Below are 18301 nucleotides of genomic sequence, written 5' to 3'. Positions count from 1 at the left end.
CACTACAGGGCCTATTTACTACATTCTACTATATGTCACTACAGGGCCTCTTTACTGCATTCTAGTATATGTCACTACAGGGCCTCTTTACTACATTCTACTATATGTCACTAGAGGGCCTCCTTACTGCATTTTACTATATGTCACTACAGGGCCTCTTTAATGCGTTCTACTATATGTCACTACAGGGCCTCTTTAATGCGTTCTACTATATGTCACTACAGGGCCTCTTTAATGCGTTCTACTATATGACACTACAGGATCTCTTTAATGCGTTCCACTATATGACACTACAGGGCCTCTTTAATGCATTCTACTATATGTCACTACAGGGCCTATTTACTACATTCTACTATATGTCACTACAGGGCCTCTTTACTGCATTCTAGTATATGTCACTACAGGGCCTCTTTACTGCATTCTACTATATGTCACTAGAGGGCCTCCTTACTGCATTTTACTATATGTCACTACAGGGCCTCTTTAATGCGTTCTACTATATGTCACTACAGGGCCTCTTTAATGCGTTCTACTATATGTCACTACAGGGCCTCTTTAATGCGTTCTACTATATGTCACTACAGGGCCTCTTTACTGCATTCTACTATATGTCACTGCAGGGCCTCTTTACTCCATCCTACTATATGTCACTGCAGGGCCTCTTTACTCCATCCTACTATATGTCACTACAGGGCCTCTTTACTGCATTCTACTGCATGTCACTAGAGGGCCTCTTTACTGCATTCTACTATATATCACTACAGGGCCTCTTTACTGCATTCCTCTATATGTCACTACAGGGCCTCTTTACTGCATTCTACTATAGGAGACTACAGGGCCTCTTTACTGCATTCTACTATATGTCACTACAGGGCCTCTTTATTGCATTGTACTATATGTCACTACAGTCATACCTTCCAACTTTTTGAGATGAGAAAGAGGGACACTTAAGCCACACCCCTGCCACACCCCTAATTATGCCCCCATCACACACCCTAGTCCCGCATACCATAAAGATTTCATAAGAAAAATATGTTGTTTTATAATTCAAACCACACTGGTCCTTTCTAACCTGGTTCATTTTCCTTTATTTTAACATTTTAAAATTAAGTAATATATCAATTTTAAAGGATGGGAATAAAGTTTAGAGTCAATCAAACACATTTTGTAGTAGAAAAATATATATATTAACATAGAAAGAGGGACAGAGGGACAGGGCTCCCAAAGATATATATATATATCTCCACCCACCCCCCATGTAGCCAGACTGAGATTTGTTATTCTCTGTATTCTGGTCCTCTTCCTTCAGTGCCCCAGTCTTCTAATTATTATGCTACACCAGGGAGGGTGTCATGGTAATGGAGGGTGATTGCAAGGTATGCTGGGAATTACCTTCCACAGACTGAGGCTCAGGGTTGCTGTAGGTGAGGGAAGCCGTCATTCCCAAGGCATAGCCGCTGACACAAGCGCTGATCTCCGAGGTGGTTAGGGGCAGCGGGGCCCCGGTGAAGCGGTTCATGAGTCCAGGCATCCTGGTGCCGCCAGTGGAGAGACGCTGCTCTGTGGAGAGAAGAGAAGGTGAGATGAGGCTGTGAGGTCACATGGGAGCGCTGCAGGAAGTGGGCATCAGGTGCAAATACAAATTACTATGCAACTACAAGAGCAGAGTAACCATTACACACAATGCTGCAGCTAAGCAGAGCTCATGCCTGTTAAAGTGTACGTTCTCAGACTCAGGGCAGTTTATAGGTCAATTTGCTCCCAGGTCGATTGTTGAAAAATAGCACGCACGCACACACACAGCCCCTCCCTCCCTCCCTACACACAATGTAGTCAGCCAGCATATGTATATCATGAGGGTATTTTACTATTATTTTTGCAAATAAGGGCTTGTAATAAGTGATGGATGCAAAACTGAAAAAAATACACCTTTATTACCAAATAAAATATTGTCGCCATACATTGTGAAAGGGACATAATTTAAACAGTGTAATAACCGGTAAAAATAAAATACGAGTTTTAATTATATTAGCATGTATTATTTTAAAACTAATTGCTGAAAACTGAGAAATGATTTTTTTCTTCTATTTTTTATTATTCCTGATAAAATGCATTTCGAATAAAATAATTCTTAGCAAAATGTACCACCCAAAGAAATCCTAATTGGTGGGAAAAAAAAAAACAAATAAGATACAGAACATTTTGCACAACCTCCTTTCACCAATCAAAAAACACCTTTCTGCTGACCCCACTTCCTCTGTCAGCTTTGTTACAACTACATTGCCAGCAAGTCTGATCAATCAGAATTTGTGTACTTGTTAAACAGACTGGTGAAGCCTTGTGCCTGAAAAGTAGGCAATACGGAATCGCTCTTCCTGTTGTAACAATATCAATCTGCCAATATAAATAGACCAGAGGGACTGTGGTCTTTTAAAAAAAAAGAATGGTGAGAGAGAGCGCAATAAGGTTTTGATTTTTTTGTTGTTGTTTTTTTTTTAACATAACATAGCTCCCAACTGTGTCCCTCTTTTGGAGGGACTGTCCCTCTTTGGGAGCCCTGTCCCTTTGCCCCTCTTTCCTCCTCTTTTTAATACAATACAATACAATAACATTTCTATAGCGCTTTTCTCCCATAGGACTCAAAGCGCTTAGGCTCTCTCAGATTCAGTAATTAGTAGGATGAAGTATTCACACAACAAAAGTTATATTTCTGCAAATGCCAGACTGAACAGGTGGGTTTTCAGTCTGGATTTAAACACGTCCAGGGATGGGGCTGTCCTGATCTGTTGAGGTAAGGAGTTCCAAAACGTAGGGGCAGCATGACAGAAGGCTCTGGGACCAAAAGTTTCCAAGTGGACTCTGGGTATGACTAGATTATTAGAACCTGTGGATCTGAGAATGCGGGGATTGCTACGCAGCTGTAACATATCTTTCATGTATCCAGGGCCTAGATTATTCAGGGATTTGAATGTCAGTAGGCCGATCTTGAATAGGACCCTCCATTCTATAGGTAGCCAGTGAAGGGAATGCAGGACTGGCGTTATGTGGCAGTGACGGGGTTGGTTGGTTAGCAGTCTGGCAGCAGTATTCTTTTTATGCAAATATATGTATTTCTTTACTGAAAATGTGTTAGTTTGACTCTAAACTTTATTCCCATCCTTTAAATTAATATATTTTTTAATTTCAGATGTTAATATGGAAGAAACTGACCCAGGATAGAAAGGACCAGTGTCATTTGAGTTATAAAACAACATATTTTTCTTATGAAATCTTTATGGTATGCGAGACTAGAGGTGTGACGGGGGTGTGATCAGGGGTGTGGCTTAAAGTGTACCAGAGACAAAGCACCCTCATGTATTTTACCATATATATCAGTGAGAACATTAGAGAAAACATCTACTCTGCTCTCTGTTTCATTATTTGCGGTTCAGCTTGCTTCTTATCAGCCCTGATAAAATCCCTGACTGAGCATTCAGCCTGGCTTTGCTCAGGAATCATTATAGCTGAGTATGTGTTCTTTGATGTCTTTTCAAGCCCAAGCCTGCCCCCTTCTGGCTCTGCTCAGGAATCCATTATAGCTGAGTCATTATAGCAAAGCCATACTGAATGCTCAGTTAGGAATTTTATCAGGGCTGATAACAAGCAAGCTGAGCAGTGAAGAATGAAACAGAGAGCAGGGTAGGTGTTTTCTCTGATGTTCCCACAGATATATATGGTAAAATACATGAGGGGGCTTCGTCTCTGGTTCACGTTAAGTGTCCCTCTTTCTCATCTCCGAAAGTTGGGAGGTAAAGCGCTTTGAGTCCTATGGGAGAAAAGCGCTATAGAAATGTTATTGTATTGTATTGTATTGTATGAACATAATCTTTATTCAGAAGAAAGGTTTAATACAAAACAAGTGGTTTTGACAGTCTTCATAATTTCCATATTCGTGTCAACCTATTTAGACATGTATTATAACAACAGATCAATTCAATGTCTAACAACAAGGTTGATACCTTTCACACTTTATATCGAACTTATTCAGCAAAAGCTTAATCCTCTGAATCAAGCTTTACATATGTTGCTTTCGCCTCGTCTCAGAGCCAGTACCGAGCCACTAAACGAGAGTTCTACATTTTGAGCCAGTGCTGAGAGTTTTACACTTTTACCCAGGAACTATTGAGGGCATCAAACTTTCACAGATATTTTTAGAATAACCTTTTGTTGAAAAAAAAAAAGACAAAACAAACACAAAACTAACTGTGCCTAGTTTGCCTCCTTGAGCCATTCTTTTATCAAAGGGACCAGTGGGGGTTACTACAATTCACCTGAAATATAGTCCCCTGTATTGGAGGTAGGGAAGGTTAGTAGGTCTGAACTCACATCCACCAACCCCCCCCCTCTGCGATTGGAAGTGATAACTTAAAAGGAAAAAAAAGAATAAGCCTTTTTTCAGACTTAATTCCTATATACAGATAGTCCCCTAAATTAGAAACGACCTGAGTTACAATGATTATGTAGTTTTGTTAAATGTTGCACTATTAGATTTGGAGAAGGTTGTTAATAAGTTAAAGTGGAATATAACCCTGCATTTCAACTTTGCTCTAAAACATTATTTACAGCATATTATATGCAAAAAGCATTTTTTTTTTACTAGACCAGCATTGGAAGGGTTAAACACAGAGGTTTAAAGTTCCGTTGAGAGATATGCAAAAGTTCAGATTGCTACATTCTATTTAGTTATATGTATCTATTGAGAAATGTTACACACTCTTTGGCTGTCCTCCAGCTCCTTCTCAGTCAGAGAGAGTGAGTCACATTCAGCACTTAGATACATTTATGTAAACAAAATGTATCTATGTCAGCTTCGGATGCGTCTGCAGAAATCTCCAGGAATTTTAAAGCTCTGTGTAACCCTTTTAATGCTGGTCAAGTAAAAAAAATGCTGGTTGCATATAATATACTGTAAATAATGTTTTAGAGCAAAGTTGAAATGCAGGGTTATATTCCGCTTTAAGTAAGTGTATACAATGCCAAGCGGCAGCAGCTAAAGCATATAAAATTCTGGAATGCATAAAATGGGAAATAAATACATTTGGAGTGTGGGGTATGGGATACAGTTTTAAGTACCACACTTTAGTGGCTGGATGGTGTACTGGTTAAAGAGGAGCTGTCAGCCATACTATCTCAGAAAAAAACCCACATACTGTATATAAGTAGATAAATACTTGCTCTACTTACATAACATATGTATTGCACTGTCCACGTTTTGATTTTAGTGATTTTTCCACTTTTTACAGTAAAAAAAAAGAGAAAATTCTTCTTAGCATTTCCCATTTTAACTGTGGCTATTTTGAAGCCAATCCTGTTGTCATTTCCCCCCTTACTCTCCTCTGCCTGATTGTGTATGCATTGCACACCCTTCACTATAGAAACTGCATTGTCTCAGCATAAGAAACATTGTCCAATTAGAGAGGAACAGATCGGTGGGAGGAGAAAACAGGAGGGAAAGAGGCTTTAGCTAAACAGGCTGTATTAGTTAAGTCTGAGGGGAAAGTAGAGAAGCAAAAAAAGGACAACCCAGCATGCCCTGCAACTTTCATGTGTGTACCAAATAAGAGTCAGGTGAACTGGGGAATGATCATTTATCAACAAGAAAAGTAATAGTGATTTTAACGTTTGGATTACCTGGTTAGCATCCCTATTACTTGTTTACCAGATAAAAATAAAGAATTGATTTTTTATTTTATGCCCGACAGTTACACTTTAAGGGCTCTGCCTCTGACTCAGAAGATCTGGGCTCAAATCTTGGCTCTTCCTGTTCAGTAAGCCAGCATCTATTCCATAAGGAGACCTTGGGTAATGCTGGGAATACACAATGAGTTGTTTGTTTGTTTTTGGCAGATTTACTTTCAGATTGATTTTCCGGTCGTTTTTCTGATTTCCATTCACTTCTATGAGAAAATCGATCAAAAAAATGATCAAAATCAGATCGGACCTGTTGGAAATTATTTATGGAGCCATCTATCTGCTGAAAAAACTCATGGTGTATTCCCAGCATAAGACCCCCTAAGGCTGGATCCACACTATGGCCTCTATTTATAAAGCATTCCTGTATGTGGCAATGCTCAAAACAGCTGACTTTACCGAACACTTAGCAAAATGTCCATTCATAAAACTGTTACCGCATGAAAAGCTGAAATTCCCGAGTAGTGAGGTAAATTACCACCTTATGCGGCGATTATCTCGACACATCACTGAATGTCAATTCATAAAGATTAGAGCAAGCGGTATTGGGACGGAGAATACCGTCTGTTTAGAAAAGGTGATAAGAGAGCGATAACAGCTAAGTTAATGGGGACAGATCTCCCAGGCAGCAGCAGTGAGAGAAGTACAAAAAAGATTTTCCAGAATACCCCAGGCTGTGTTTGGGTACCTGTTTTCAGATAAATTTCACATCAGAAAGGCTGCATGTGTAACATTTCTTGAAGTTCTTCTAAGCTGTGGCAATTAAATAGATTGCTTAGAAAGACTATTAGATAGATTCAGAGAAGATTCAGGGCAAACAGAGGCAGTTTAAAAAAAATGCCCATCTAAAGGGAAGCTGGAGATGCCTCTTTTATTGTAAGGCTGTCTCTGCACGGAGAAAATGTATCAACTCAGGCAGCTTATCATGTTACGCCAGCCTAGTTCAGGAAATCACTGCACTGCTATCGCAACTGTAAACATTTTTATGAATTAGCACACAAAAGTCTAATATACCGAATGCGGTATTTTCCCGACAGGATTTTTTTTACCGCAAAGCCTTTTATGAATAGAGCCCTATAAGCGCTTTTCTGCGCGCTTGAGTGCTTGTGATTGCTGAGCAATTTCTGAGCGCTTTTTAAAAATCACTCCCATCCATTTTCATCAAGATCGCTGTAAAAATCACATGAAAATCACAGCGATCGCGCAAATTGCATATGCAACAATTTTTACGTGATTTTTACTGTGATTTTAATGAAAGTGAATGGGAGTGATTTTTAAAAAGAGCTCAGATAGAGCTCAGTAATCAAAAGCGCTCAGCAAGCACTCAGAAAAGCGCTTATAGTGTGGATCCAGCCTAACACTGCTACTACCTACTGAGCGCGCTCTAGTGGCTGCAGCTCTGGCGCTTTGAGTCCACCAGGAGAAAAGAGCAATATAAATGTTATTTGTCTTGTCTAGTTTAAAACACTTTAAGACAGGGGTAGGGAACCTATGGCTCGGGAACCTGTGGCTCTTTTGATGGCTACATCTGGCTCACACACAAATCAGTAGGGGTTGATTCACTAAAGCTACACGGCTCAAGCAGCACAGCTTAGTGTGGCAGCGAAGGTAAATTTTTCAAAGTAGGCACACTACTGCTGTAGCATGTGCTACTAACTTACTCACACTACCCCAAAACGAACAGCTGCTCCAGTTGTCCCACTCTGGACCCTGTCGGGTCCAGCGACTTGGTAGGACTAGATCCCCGCACTTTGATTAAAGGACACCCGAAGCGAAAATAAACTAATGAAATAAACGATTGTATCTATCTTTCTTCTCCTAAAAATGACTTTTTAAGATATTCCACAGTTTTATTTTATGTTTAAATCTATTTTTTAAGTTTTAACTGTTTTATTGTTTTTGCTCAATGACGCATTCATTTGAAGTATGCCAGAGCTAAAAATCTATGAACTATTGACCCTTTTTATGTCTTCCCTGCTCTCAGAAGCCATTTTCTGCTAGGAAAGTGTTCTATAGCTGGAATTTCTTATCAGTGAGGGTCACACTGTAGTCGCTTCCTGTCTGAGTCAGGACTGAGTCAGCCACTTACATACCTGATATTTAACTCTTTCAGGCAGAGAAAGAAAAAAAAAAGAACACAGCACAGTTATCTGTGTGCTATTCACTGTACATACCCATGTCTATCTCATCATGTCACATGTCACCTCGGGTATCCTTTAACCCAATAGGCTTGCCTGTCATTTGACAGCTAACTTTAAAAATGTTGGTCTTACATAAAATGCGCACATTTACTTGTACTTACTTTGAAACCTATTGTATGTCTCTCACGCAATTACATTTTAAAATATGGGGCACTCATGGCTCTCTCAGCACAAAAGGCTCCTGACCCCTGCTTTAAGGGCTGGTTTGCTAGCTTTTTAAGCGCTAGCGATTTGAAAAGCTTTTGCTAATGTAATGTTATGGGTGATTTTTTTTTTTTTTTTACTTTCAATTTTTATTGAGAATTTTGTAGAACAAGTAATTGACAAATGAACAGTAATGTATATGAGGAATTCTAAAATGGGTGATTTTTATAAAATCACAACACTCAAGTGAGAACACACACAAAGCTTTACATTAGCAAGAGCTTTTCAAATCACAAGTGCTGAGAAAAATCTCTTGCAGTGTGAACCAACACTAAAAGCACGTTGAAAACAACCCAAAAAAAAAAGAATTTATACTATGGGCCTGATTCACAAAGCGGTGCAAACACTTTGCGCGGCAGTGAAAAGCCCTTTATCACACCTAAACTCAGTTTAGGCGTGATAAGAAGAAACTCGTGCGAAATTCCCGCGTGCAAAGTTTTGCGCGCGCAGCTGCACAGCGCACAGAAGCGCCCATTAAACCCTATGGGGCGCGCAAAACTTTGCGCGCGGGACTTTGCGCGCGATAAAGAGCACAAAGCGGTGCTAACTCAGCGGTGCAAAGGTTATCACGCCTAAAGTCTTTTAGGCGTGATAACTGAGTTATCACCGCTTTGTGAATCAGGCCCAATATGTCTAAATCCAACGTTTTTGCAAAAATAAATAATTTATCCACGTTTCATCATGTTTAACACTGAACTCAACTCATAAACAAGATCTTCTCCCAGAACAGGACCAGTTTGTAAATATTGGATCGCCTGTACGGAAAAGATCTTAGAGCAGGCAGCGTATATACATCTAACATTACAAGGAGGTACAGAGATTTTTTTATTTGCAAATATAAATACATTTTCATTCAGTATTGCTTCAGATGGGAACTTGAACTGGCCCTGTTCAGCCTGTATCAGAGACGAAGATACAGTAGATCGCTCTCACGCCGCTGTCCTCAGTCTTCGCAGTACTATTCTCCGCCAGAGAGAGACGGAGAGAGCGCACTGCGCTTGAGCAGACTGGCCGAACTTAGCGGACCCGGTACAGAAGACGGAGAAGAGTGAGGGCGGCGGCGTGGGAGCGATCTGTGCGGATGGGGCTGAGGGAAGCTCCAGGAAAATATAAAACTTTGAAGAGTCTTCGTCTCTGGTTTCCTTTAAAGCGGAACTGTAAATTAGCTGAAAACACACTGTTTCACTTACCTGGGGCTTCCCCAAGCCCCCAGCAGCCGTCCTGTCCCGCGCCGCTCCTGCACGATCCTCAATTCTCCCGCTAAATTTCGTTACTGTCAACTTCGACGGCAACTGCGCCTGCGTGCCCCGGGCTACGCAAACCTTTCTTTGTGTTCCAGCCCGCAATAGTGTCCTGCGCTAATAGCAGGACGCTACAAGAACGGAGAGTCGTGCAGGACCGGCGCGGGACAGGACGGCTGCTGGGGGCTTGGGGAAGCCCCAGGTAAGAGAAACTGTTTGTTTTCAGCAAATTTACAGCTCTGCTTTAAATGAGTTATATTAAAACATAGCAGGAGTTGCAGTAAAGAGGTTAGTCAATTAGTAGTAATAGGATTGTTTCCTGCAGGAAATATGGTGACAATTATTCTTTCTGGCCACGTCAGAGCCAGGATATTAAAACTTTTAAATCTCTGAGTGTCTGGGAATATTTTCAGACTTTGGAAAACCATTAGTTTGTTAACAAAATAATATATTAAATGAGCTTCACGATTATTTTTATTCCCTAAAATGCATCTTCCCTCTTCCCTAGGATACTATGGTACCAAATATGCGAGCTTGTACCACATTTTTTAAGAGTTTTATGATCCGGGTCTCACGTTACCTATTCTGGACAAGCACAGCTATTGTTCTATCTTGGGTGAGCTTCTTTGTCAGTTTAAATTACTTCCACCTGGAAGCTCAGTGTGACGGTCAGTCTACTTTACTGGACTCCTCTGTCTATATGAGCAACCTTGGCAGCTTAATCAACCGTAACTACAAAGTGTGAGGTCACCTGATGTGACAGCACACCTGTTCATTAGGGCCTCTTTCACGAGTGTCTGTAAAAATGGGGCAGGGAAAAAAATAACACTGGAGACTGCCGCTAGTAGAATAAAGGTAGAAGTACTGATATTGTACTTCATTCCTATAGTAAAATATTGGTCATCTTTGACAATATTTTACTATGACCTAATGACCTAACCCTACTCTCACAATGAACTCTTCCTCTACCCATGTCTAAACTTAAGACACTTTCCTGGTGCCGCCTAACCTTAACCACACCTCCTGGTTACTAACCTTAACAATTCCTCCCTCTCTGCCTAACCTTAAAGTGAACCTCCAGACTAAGAATCTACTCAGCAGCACTAAAAAAGGCTTGGTGTTTCTTTAACAGTTTCACAGCATCAGAACTTTGTTTTTCTTACCCAAGCCTCACTTTTTGCTGCACAGAAGCTAAGCTCCGCCCCATCAAAGAAAACTGCCTCTGGCATTTTTTCCCTGGTGCTGTGCAAAGCATGATGGGATTTCTGATGTTGTTGTTCTCGTTGCCTATTGCGCGCAGCTGGGAGGGGTAATCAGCACACAGGACAGTTGGAACTGTGTCTTATGCTCCCTGTCACCTCCTTTCAACCAAAAAAGATGGCTGCCCCCAAGAAATCACAAACATTTGCCTGTTCTTTTAAAACAGGGTGGGTAAGAGATTATATTACCTATCTATTTTAATTAACATAACTAATGTACTTAATGACAGTATGTTTGTTTAGGCTGAAGTTCCTCTTTAGCCAATCCCACTCCCCTTGGTGCCTAACCCTTAACCACCCTACCCACATAAACATAACTACCTCTCTGCCTAACCTTAACCTCCAGCCTAACCTTTAACCCCTACACTACTCTGCTGCTGCCATAGGCGGCAATAGTTGTAAGATCCGTGATTACAGTCAATGAATAGTAATTATGGTGCCCAATAAATAGCAGGAGCTGGGTATAATACCTGTTCATTGGGAGGTATAGGAGTGGTCACAGGAGGATGAGGGAGGTGATAGTTTTACGCCATAGATACATTATCGCCCCAGTTTGAAGACTTACTTACTGGACCCTGGTGGAGCCTCCTTAATGTGAACCTCCGGACTAAAAATCTACTCAGCAGCACTGAAAAGGCTTGGTGTTTCTTTAACAGTTTCACAGCATCAGAACTTTGTTTTTCTTACATAAGTCTCATTTTTAGCTGCATTTTTAGCTAAGCTCCACCCATCAAAGAAAACTGCCCAGGCTTTTTTCCCCTGATGCTGTGCAAAGCATAATGGGATTTCCTATGTTGTTGTTCTCGTTGCCAAGCAACTGGGAGGGGTGATCAGCACACAGGACAGTTGGAACTGTGTCTCATGCTCCCTGTCACCTCCTTTCCACCAAAAAGATGGCTGCCCTCATGAAATCAAACATTTGGCTGTTCTTTTAAAACAGGGTGGGTAAAAGATTATATCACTTATCTATTTTAATTAACATAACTAATGTAACTTCATGACAGTATGTTTGTTTAGGCTGAAGTTCCTCTTTAATGATAGCAGCCGGTGTAAGGTGATAAGGAGGCAGAGATTGCAGCCGATCCACTACACAGTGACTTACTAATAAGCAGGGCCAGGACAAGATTCTCCAGCACCAGAGGCAGAGATTCAAAAGTGCGCTCACCCCCGAATTGTGCCCCACCCCAGTGTAGGTAGCAAATGTGCCCCAAGTATTAAGTAGGTTCCACCCTCCCAGTATAGGTAGTCAAATGTGCCCCCAATATTAGGTAGGTCCCCCCAGTATACTGTATGTAGCCAGATGTGCCCCCAGTATTAGGTAGCCACCAGTATAGGTAGCCAGATGTGCCCCCAGTATTAGGTAGCCACCAGTATAGGTAGCCAGATGTGCCCCCAGTATTAGGTAGCCACCAGTATAGGTAGCCAGATGTGCCCCCAGTATTAGGTAGCCACCAGTATAGGTAGCCAGATGTGCCCCCAGTATTAGGTAGCCACCAGTATAGGTAGCCAGATGTGCCCCCAGTATTAGGTAGCCACCAGTATAGGTAGCCAGATGTGCCCCTAGTATTAGGTAGCCACCAGTATAGGTAGCCAGATGTGCCCCCAGTATTAGGTAGCCACCAGTATAGGTAGCCAGATGTGCCCCCAGTATTAGGTAGCCACCAGTATAGGTAGCCAGATGTGCCCCCAGTATTAGGTAGCCACCAGTATAGGTAGCCAGATGTGCCCCCAGTATTAGGTAGCCACCAGTATAGGTAGCCAGATGTGCCCCCAGTATTAGGTAGCCACCAGTATAGGTAGCCAGATGTGCCCCCAGTATTAGGTAGCCACCAGTATAGGTAGCCAGATGTGCCCCCAGTATTAGGTAGCCACCAGTATAGGTAGCCAGATGTGCCCCTAGTATTAGGTAGCCACCAGTATAGGTAGCCAGATGTGCCCCCAGTATTAGGTAGCCACCAGTATAGGTAGCCAGATGTGCCCCTAGTATTAGGTAGCCACCAGTAAAGGTAGCCAGATGTGCCCCCAGTATTAGGTAGCAACCAGTATAGGTAGCCAGATGTGCCCCTAGTATTAGGTAGCCACCAGTATAGGTAGCCAGATGTGCCCTCAGTATTTGCCAATCAAATACTGTGTTAACTTGACTTGAAAAAAAGGGGAATAGTTTGGATAACCCCTAAACAATTGTTGATTACTAACATGGTGATGGGATAAACGGCTTGGAACAGCAGTTCAGTGTGTTGCCCGTTGATTGGTTTTGGGTTTGTTTGGACAGTGACATTCGTCTGTGGTTAGGAGCACCTGACATCGCAGTAGGGGGTGTGCCAATAGCCTTCTGACCTCCGTCGGTATTAGGCAGGCTCCCGCCCAGTATACGTAGCCAGGGGTGCACCCTCAGATCTCAGGGCCCATCTCTGGACCCAGAGGGGTGGGCCAAGGCAGATCAGAGGCGTAGTTATGGGTGGGCAAGGGGGGACAGCAGTCCCTGGGTGCAGCACTGTGAGGCCGTTGCCCCCCCCTCGCCCCACGTGCATGAAGGAGGCGGCTCGTTGGCTGCCTATAGTGCCCCTGCTCCTGTCACACCCTCTGCAGAGGAGTGCAGAAGCATTGACAGCAGCAGAATTAAGGTAGCCATACACTGGTCGATTTGCCATCAGATTCGACCAACAGATAGATCCCTCTCTGATAGAATCTGATCAGAGAGGGATCGTATGGCTACCTTTACTGCAAACAGATTGTGAATCGATTTCAGCTTGAAACCGTTCACAATCTGTTGTGGTGGTGGTGCTGCTGCCGCCGCTCCCGCCGCCCACATACATTACCTGCTCTGCCGGCATGACTGCCCCCGGTCACGGCTGCTCCGTCTCCGCTCTGGTCTCCAGGTCCGGCATGCTTTACTTCTTCCTGCCCGGCAGGAAGTTTAAACAGTAGAGCGCCCTCTACTGTTTAAACTTCCTGCCGGGTAGGAGGAACTGAAGCATGCCGGAGACCGGCGCGGACACGGAGCAGCCGTGACCGGGGTGAGTCACGCCGGCAGAGCAGGTAATGTATTGCCGCTCTATTGCGTCGGTTGTCGAGCACTCGAACGCCGCTAGCGACGCGCTCCCTACCCACGGGCGATCGACGGTAATTTTCCGCACGGATCGATCGACGGGATCGGACGAAATGGATCGAAATTCGGCTTGTAGCGCGAACGATTGGCAGCGGATTCGATCCCAGTGATCGAATCTGCTGTCGAAACGGCGGCAAATCGGGCCAGTGTATGGCCAGCTTAAAGAGAACCCGAGGTGTGTTTAAAGAATGTTATCTGCATACAGAATCTGGATCTGCCTATACAGCCCAACCTCTGTTGCTATCCCAAACCCCACTAAGGTCCCCCTGCACTCTGCAATCCCTCATAAATCACAGCCATGCTGTGAGGCTGTGTTTACATCTGTAGTGTCAGTCTCAGCTGCTCCCCCGCCTCCTGCATAGCTCCGGTCCCTGCCCCCGTCCCTTCCCTCCAATCAGCAGGGAGGGAAGGGATGCAGGCGGGGACTGGAGTTCTGCAGGAGGCGGGGAGAGCAGCAGACTGACACTATAGAGATAAACACAGCAAGCACTGACAAGCTGTTTGTCAGCAGCGTGGCTGTGATTTATGAGGAATTGCAGAGTGCAGGGGGACCTTAGGGGGGTTTGGGATAGCAACAGAGGCTGGGCTGTATAGGCAGATCCAGCCTCTGTATGCAGATAATATTCTTCAAACCCACCTTGGGTTCTCTTTAAGGCTATTTAAGGAGGGCTATCTAAACAGGGTAAAGGGAGGTCACATCTGGCTATCTAATGGGGCGCACATTTGGCTATATAAAGGGGGGCACATCTAGCAATCTGAATGGGGTAAGGGGGCACATATGGCTATCTAAATAACATTCGACTCCACCCATGATTACGACCACATTCTGATGTGGGGCCACACCCATTTTGTCCAGAGAGGGGCGCAAAAACTGTCTTTGTCCCCGGGTGCTGAAAACCCTAGCTACGTCTCTGAGGCAGATGTCTCTGCCTCTGCTTGCCCCTGCTATTATGTCAAGGTGGTTTTAAATTAAAATCCAATCAAAACGTTGAGTTTTTGGCATGTGTGTCTACACAGGAAGTAACGTGTCCGTAGGGAAAATTAAAAATCCAGAAAATATGCAGAACAGAGACAAAGAGGTTGATCCATGTAACTTTATTGCGCTGTTCAGCAAGAGGTAATTGCTTAGCACGAGGTAAATGTAACGATTGCACGCTTCATGCGCTGCTGGCACCGCGACCGCAACGCTTGAATAGTGCAGCCGCTACTAAGCTAGTTAAAGTGCATCTATCTGAAAATGGCGCCTGTGAATAATGGCGCACGGTGTTGCCGCTAATCCGTTTGCCGCTTATCGCTAATTAACGTTAAAGCCTTATTGTTATTTAGCGTTAAAGCCTTATCGTTATTTAGCGTTAACACACAGAACCCTCTCTGTACCTATCCCTAACCCCTAACCACCCCCCTGGTGGTGCCTAACCCTAACCACCCCCCTGGTGGTGCCTAACCCTAACCTTCCCCCTGGTGGTGCCTAACCCTAAGCACCCCTCTGGTTGTGTATATTGTACTGTAACTATACCTAACCCTACTCTCACACAGAACCTTCCCTGTACCTAACTCTAAGACTCCCCCCCCCCCCCCCAGTGGTGCCTAACCCTAACCTTGACAGTGTTACATTAAATCCATTCACCGTTTTGCAGTTAAATAACGTCTTCAGTTTGGCTTATGTAGGGTGCTATTGATAAATAACGTTAGTGTGTGCCACTATTGATAAATAACGTTAGTGTGTGCCACTATTGATAAATAACGTTAGTGTGTGCCGTTTTTCTTCTTTTTTTCCCTGTGCGCCATTATTATGCAGTACTAACGATAAATAGCGATAAGCGTATCTTTTTAATGCGGCGCCATTTTTATGCATAGGCGCTGTGCGCCATTATTCACTGATCCCAGTTAAAGTAGTAGCGGCTGTGCTAGTCAAGTATCGTGGTCGTGGTGCTGTGCAACGAGCGCGCGCACCTTAAGAGTGCACGCTGTGGTGCTGGCGGCACCTTTAGGGTGCGATCGTTACATTTACCTCATGCTAAGCAATTTACCTTGCACTGAGCGTGATAAACATTCATGAATCAACCCAAAAGATGCATACAAAACAACCACAAATACATCATAAATATTATGTGTGTGTGTGTGTGTGGGGGGGTTGGATTGGTATTTTGAGCCCTCTCTAGTCATGCTACGTATACGGAATTAGAAACATGATATACTCTCGTTCTATTTTCATCCTCACTTGCTATGCCTACCGAGTTACCATCTCATTCATAATTCTGCCCGACGCATACATAACCTGGGCTATCATTCTCGGGGGACCCGCCTCTGTGCACAATTAACAGCAACATGAAATATGGTGGCGCTTTATTCCTCTAAGCAGGGGGCGCTTTCATGCATATTAATGTTAGGTCTCTACGTCTGGAATTAATCAGCCTTAATTAAATGTAATATCGGCGGAACACAGCGAGTCCTATTAGAGTGTTTACTGACAAAATAATTTTACACGAGGCATACATTATAGAAAAATTAAAAAGGAAGAAAAGATTAGAAAACTTGCCCAGGATTGATGGGCCGAGGGAAATTAGTTCCTACTTGAAATTAATTTTAATAGTTTGAAGGAGTTATCTTCCTTAAAGCGGAATTGTCAGACATAAAATCAAATTCTATTTACCCATTGCTATGTGTTTGTTATGTAGTCTACATCCTGACCTTGCATTCCAATATAATCAGAAATGCTTCTTCTGGTATTAATCTTATCTCAGTCAGTCTGGCTCTATTCTGGTACATTGCTGGGGAGAGGGAAGCTTGTTATATCCCCTCCCACATTCCTGCTCCTCACTGATTGGCTGAGGGAAGTTCAGTGTGACTTGAGGCTGAGAAAGCAAATACACCTCATCCCTCTGCAGAAGCCGCTGAAATACAATCTATGCTGTGCTCACATGTGTTTACAAAGCAAGCTAGATATGAAAGTGCAGTTTCTAGGAGAAAAAAAAAGAGTAAGGGAGGAAATTACATCAGGATTGGCTTCATTCAGAGGCAGTAAAGCTGGAAAATGCCTGGAACAATTTTCTCTTTATTTACTTTATACAATTCACTGAAATCAAAATGTGGATAGTACAATACATATGTTATGTAAGTAGAACAAGTATTTATCTCTCCTTGTATGTGTGTTGTTTTTTTTTTCCTGGGACAATATGGCTGTCCCTGCTGCTTTAATATTTGCTGTGTACGAAAAATGTGGAGCTTTGCTGTATTCCAGTGCATTTTATGTCATGTGTGGAAATGAAGGGACAGGTTGAATTATGAAGCAGGATTGTTTTTAAAATCTATATATATAAAATCGTGTGTGTGTGTGTGTGTGTGTGTGTGTGTGTGTGTGTGTGTGTGTGTGTGTGTGTGTGTGTGTGTGTGTGTGTGTGTGTGTGTGTGTGTGCCGCGATCACTCGAAAACGGCTGGACCGATTTGAACGAAACTTAGTATACAGATTAGAGTTGGGCCGAACGGTTCGCCGGCGAACGTGGTTCGCGCGAACGTAGGTGGTTCGCGTGCGGGTACCGCACGCGAACCTTTTGCGGAAGAAGTTCGGTTCGCCCCATAATGCACTGAGGGTCAACTTTGACCCTCTACATCACAGTCAGCAGGCCCAGTGTAGCCAATTAGGCTACACTAGCCCCTGGAGCCCCCCCCCCCCCTTATATAAGGCAGGCAGCGGCGGCCATTACGGCCACTCGTGTGCCTGCATTAGTGAGAGTAGGGCGAGCTGCTGCAGTCTCTCATATAGGGAAAGATTAGTTAGGCTTAACTTCTTCCTGGCTGCATACCTGTTCTGTTCAGTGAGCCCTCAGCCCACTGCATACCTGTACTGTGATCCTGCCACTGCATACCTGTTCAGTGATCCTGCCACTGCATACCTGTTCTGTTCAGTGAGCCCTCAGCCCACTGCATACCTGTACTGTGATCCTGCCACTCCATACCTGTTCAGTGATCCTGCCACTGCATACCTGTTCTGTTCAGTGAGCCCTCAGCCCACTGCATACCTGTACTGTGATCCTGCCACTCCATACCTGTTCAGTGATCCTGCCACTGCATACCTGTTCAGTGATCCTGCCACTGCATACCTGTTCTGTGAACCCGCCACTGTATACCTGTTCTGTGAACCCGCCACTGTATACCTGTTCTGTTCAGTGGACCCGCCACTGTATACCTGTTCTGTTCAGTGGACCCGCCACTGTATACCTGTTCTGTTCAGTGGACCCGCCACTGTATACCTGTTCAGTGAACCCGCCACTGCATACCTGTTGTGTTCAGTGAACCTGCCACTGCATACCTGTTCTGTGAACCCGCCACTGTATACCTGTTCTGTTCAGTGGACCCGCCACTGTATACCTGTTCTGTGAACCCGCCACTGTATACCTGTTCTGTTCAGTGGACCCGCCACTGTATACCTGTTTAGTGAACCCGCCACTGCATACCTATTGAGTTTGGTGTGTCAGTGTGAAGCAGTACCTTAATTACACTACCTGATTGATGTATACACATGCAAGATGTTTTAAAGCACTTTAGGCCTGTCATTT

The 18301-nt window shown here is 43.7% G+C and overlaps 1 protein-coding gene across 6 annotated transcripts in view; it reads right to left on the bottom strand.

Moving 5' to 3' along the window:
* The window catches only part of VWA5B1 (von Willebrand factor A domain containing 5B1), a 363216-nt gene that overhangs the window by 158785 nt on the left and 186130 nt on the right, over positions 1-18301 (bottom strand). For all 6 annotated transcript variants that reach the window (XM_068241760.1, XM_068241758.1, XM_068241754.1 and 3 more), the window contains one exon: positions 1393-1560. In XM_068241760.1, the coding sequence (XP_068097861.1) occupies positions 1393-1531 (139 nt within the window). In that variant the 5' untranslated portion in view covers positions 1532-1560. The remainder of the gene's footprint in view (positions 1-1392; positions 1561-18301) is intronic.

The sequence above is a fragment of the Hyperolius riggenbachi genome, chromosome 6, assembly GCF_040937935.1.
Source record: "Hyperolius riggenbachi isolate aHypRig1 chromosome 6, aHypRig1.pri, whole genome shotgun sequence".
NCBI classification, from domain to species: domain Eukaryota; kingdom Metazoa; phylum Chordata; class Amphibia; order Anura; family Hyperoliidae; genus Hyperolius; species Hyperolius riggenbachi.
The sequence above is the reverse complement of the archived record's forward strand: the minus strand, read 5'-3'. Positions and strand labels throughout refer to the sequence as shown.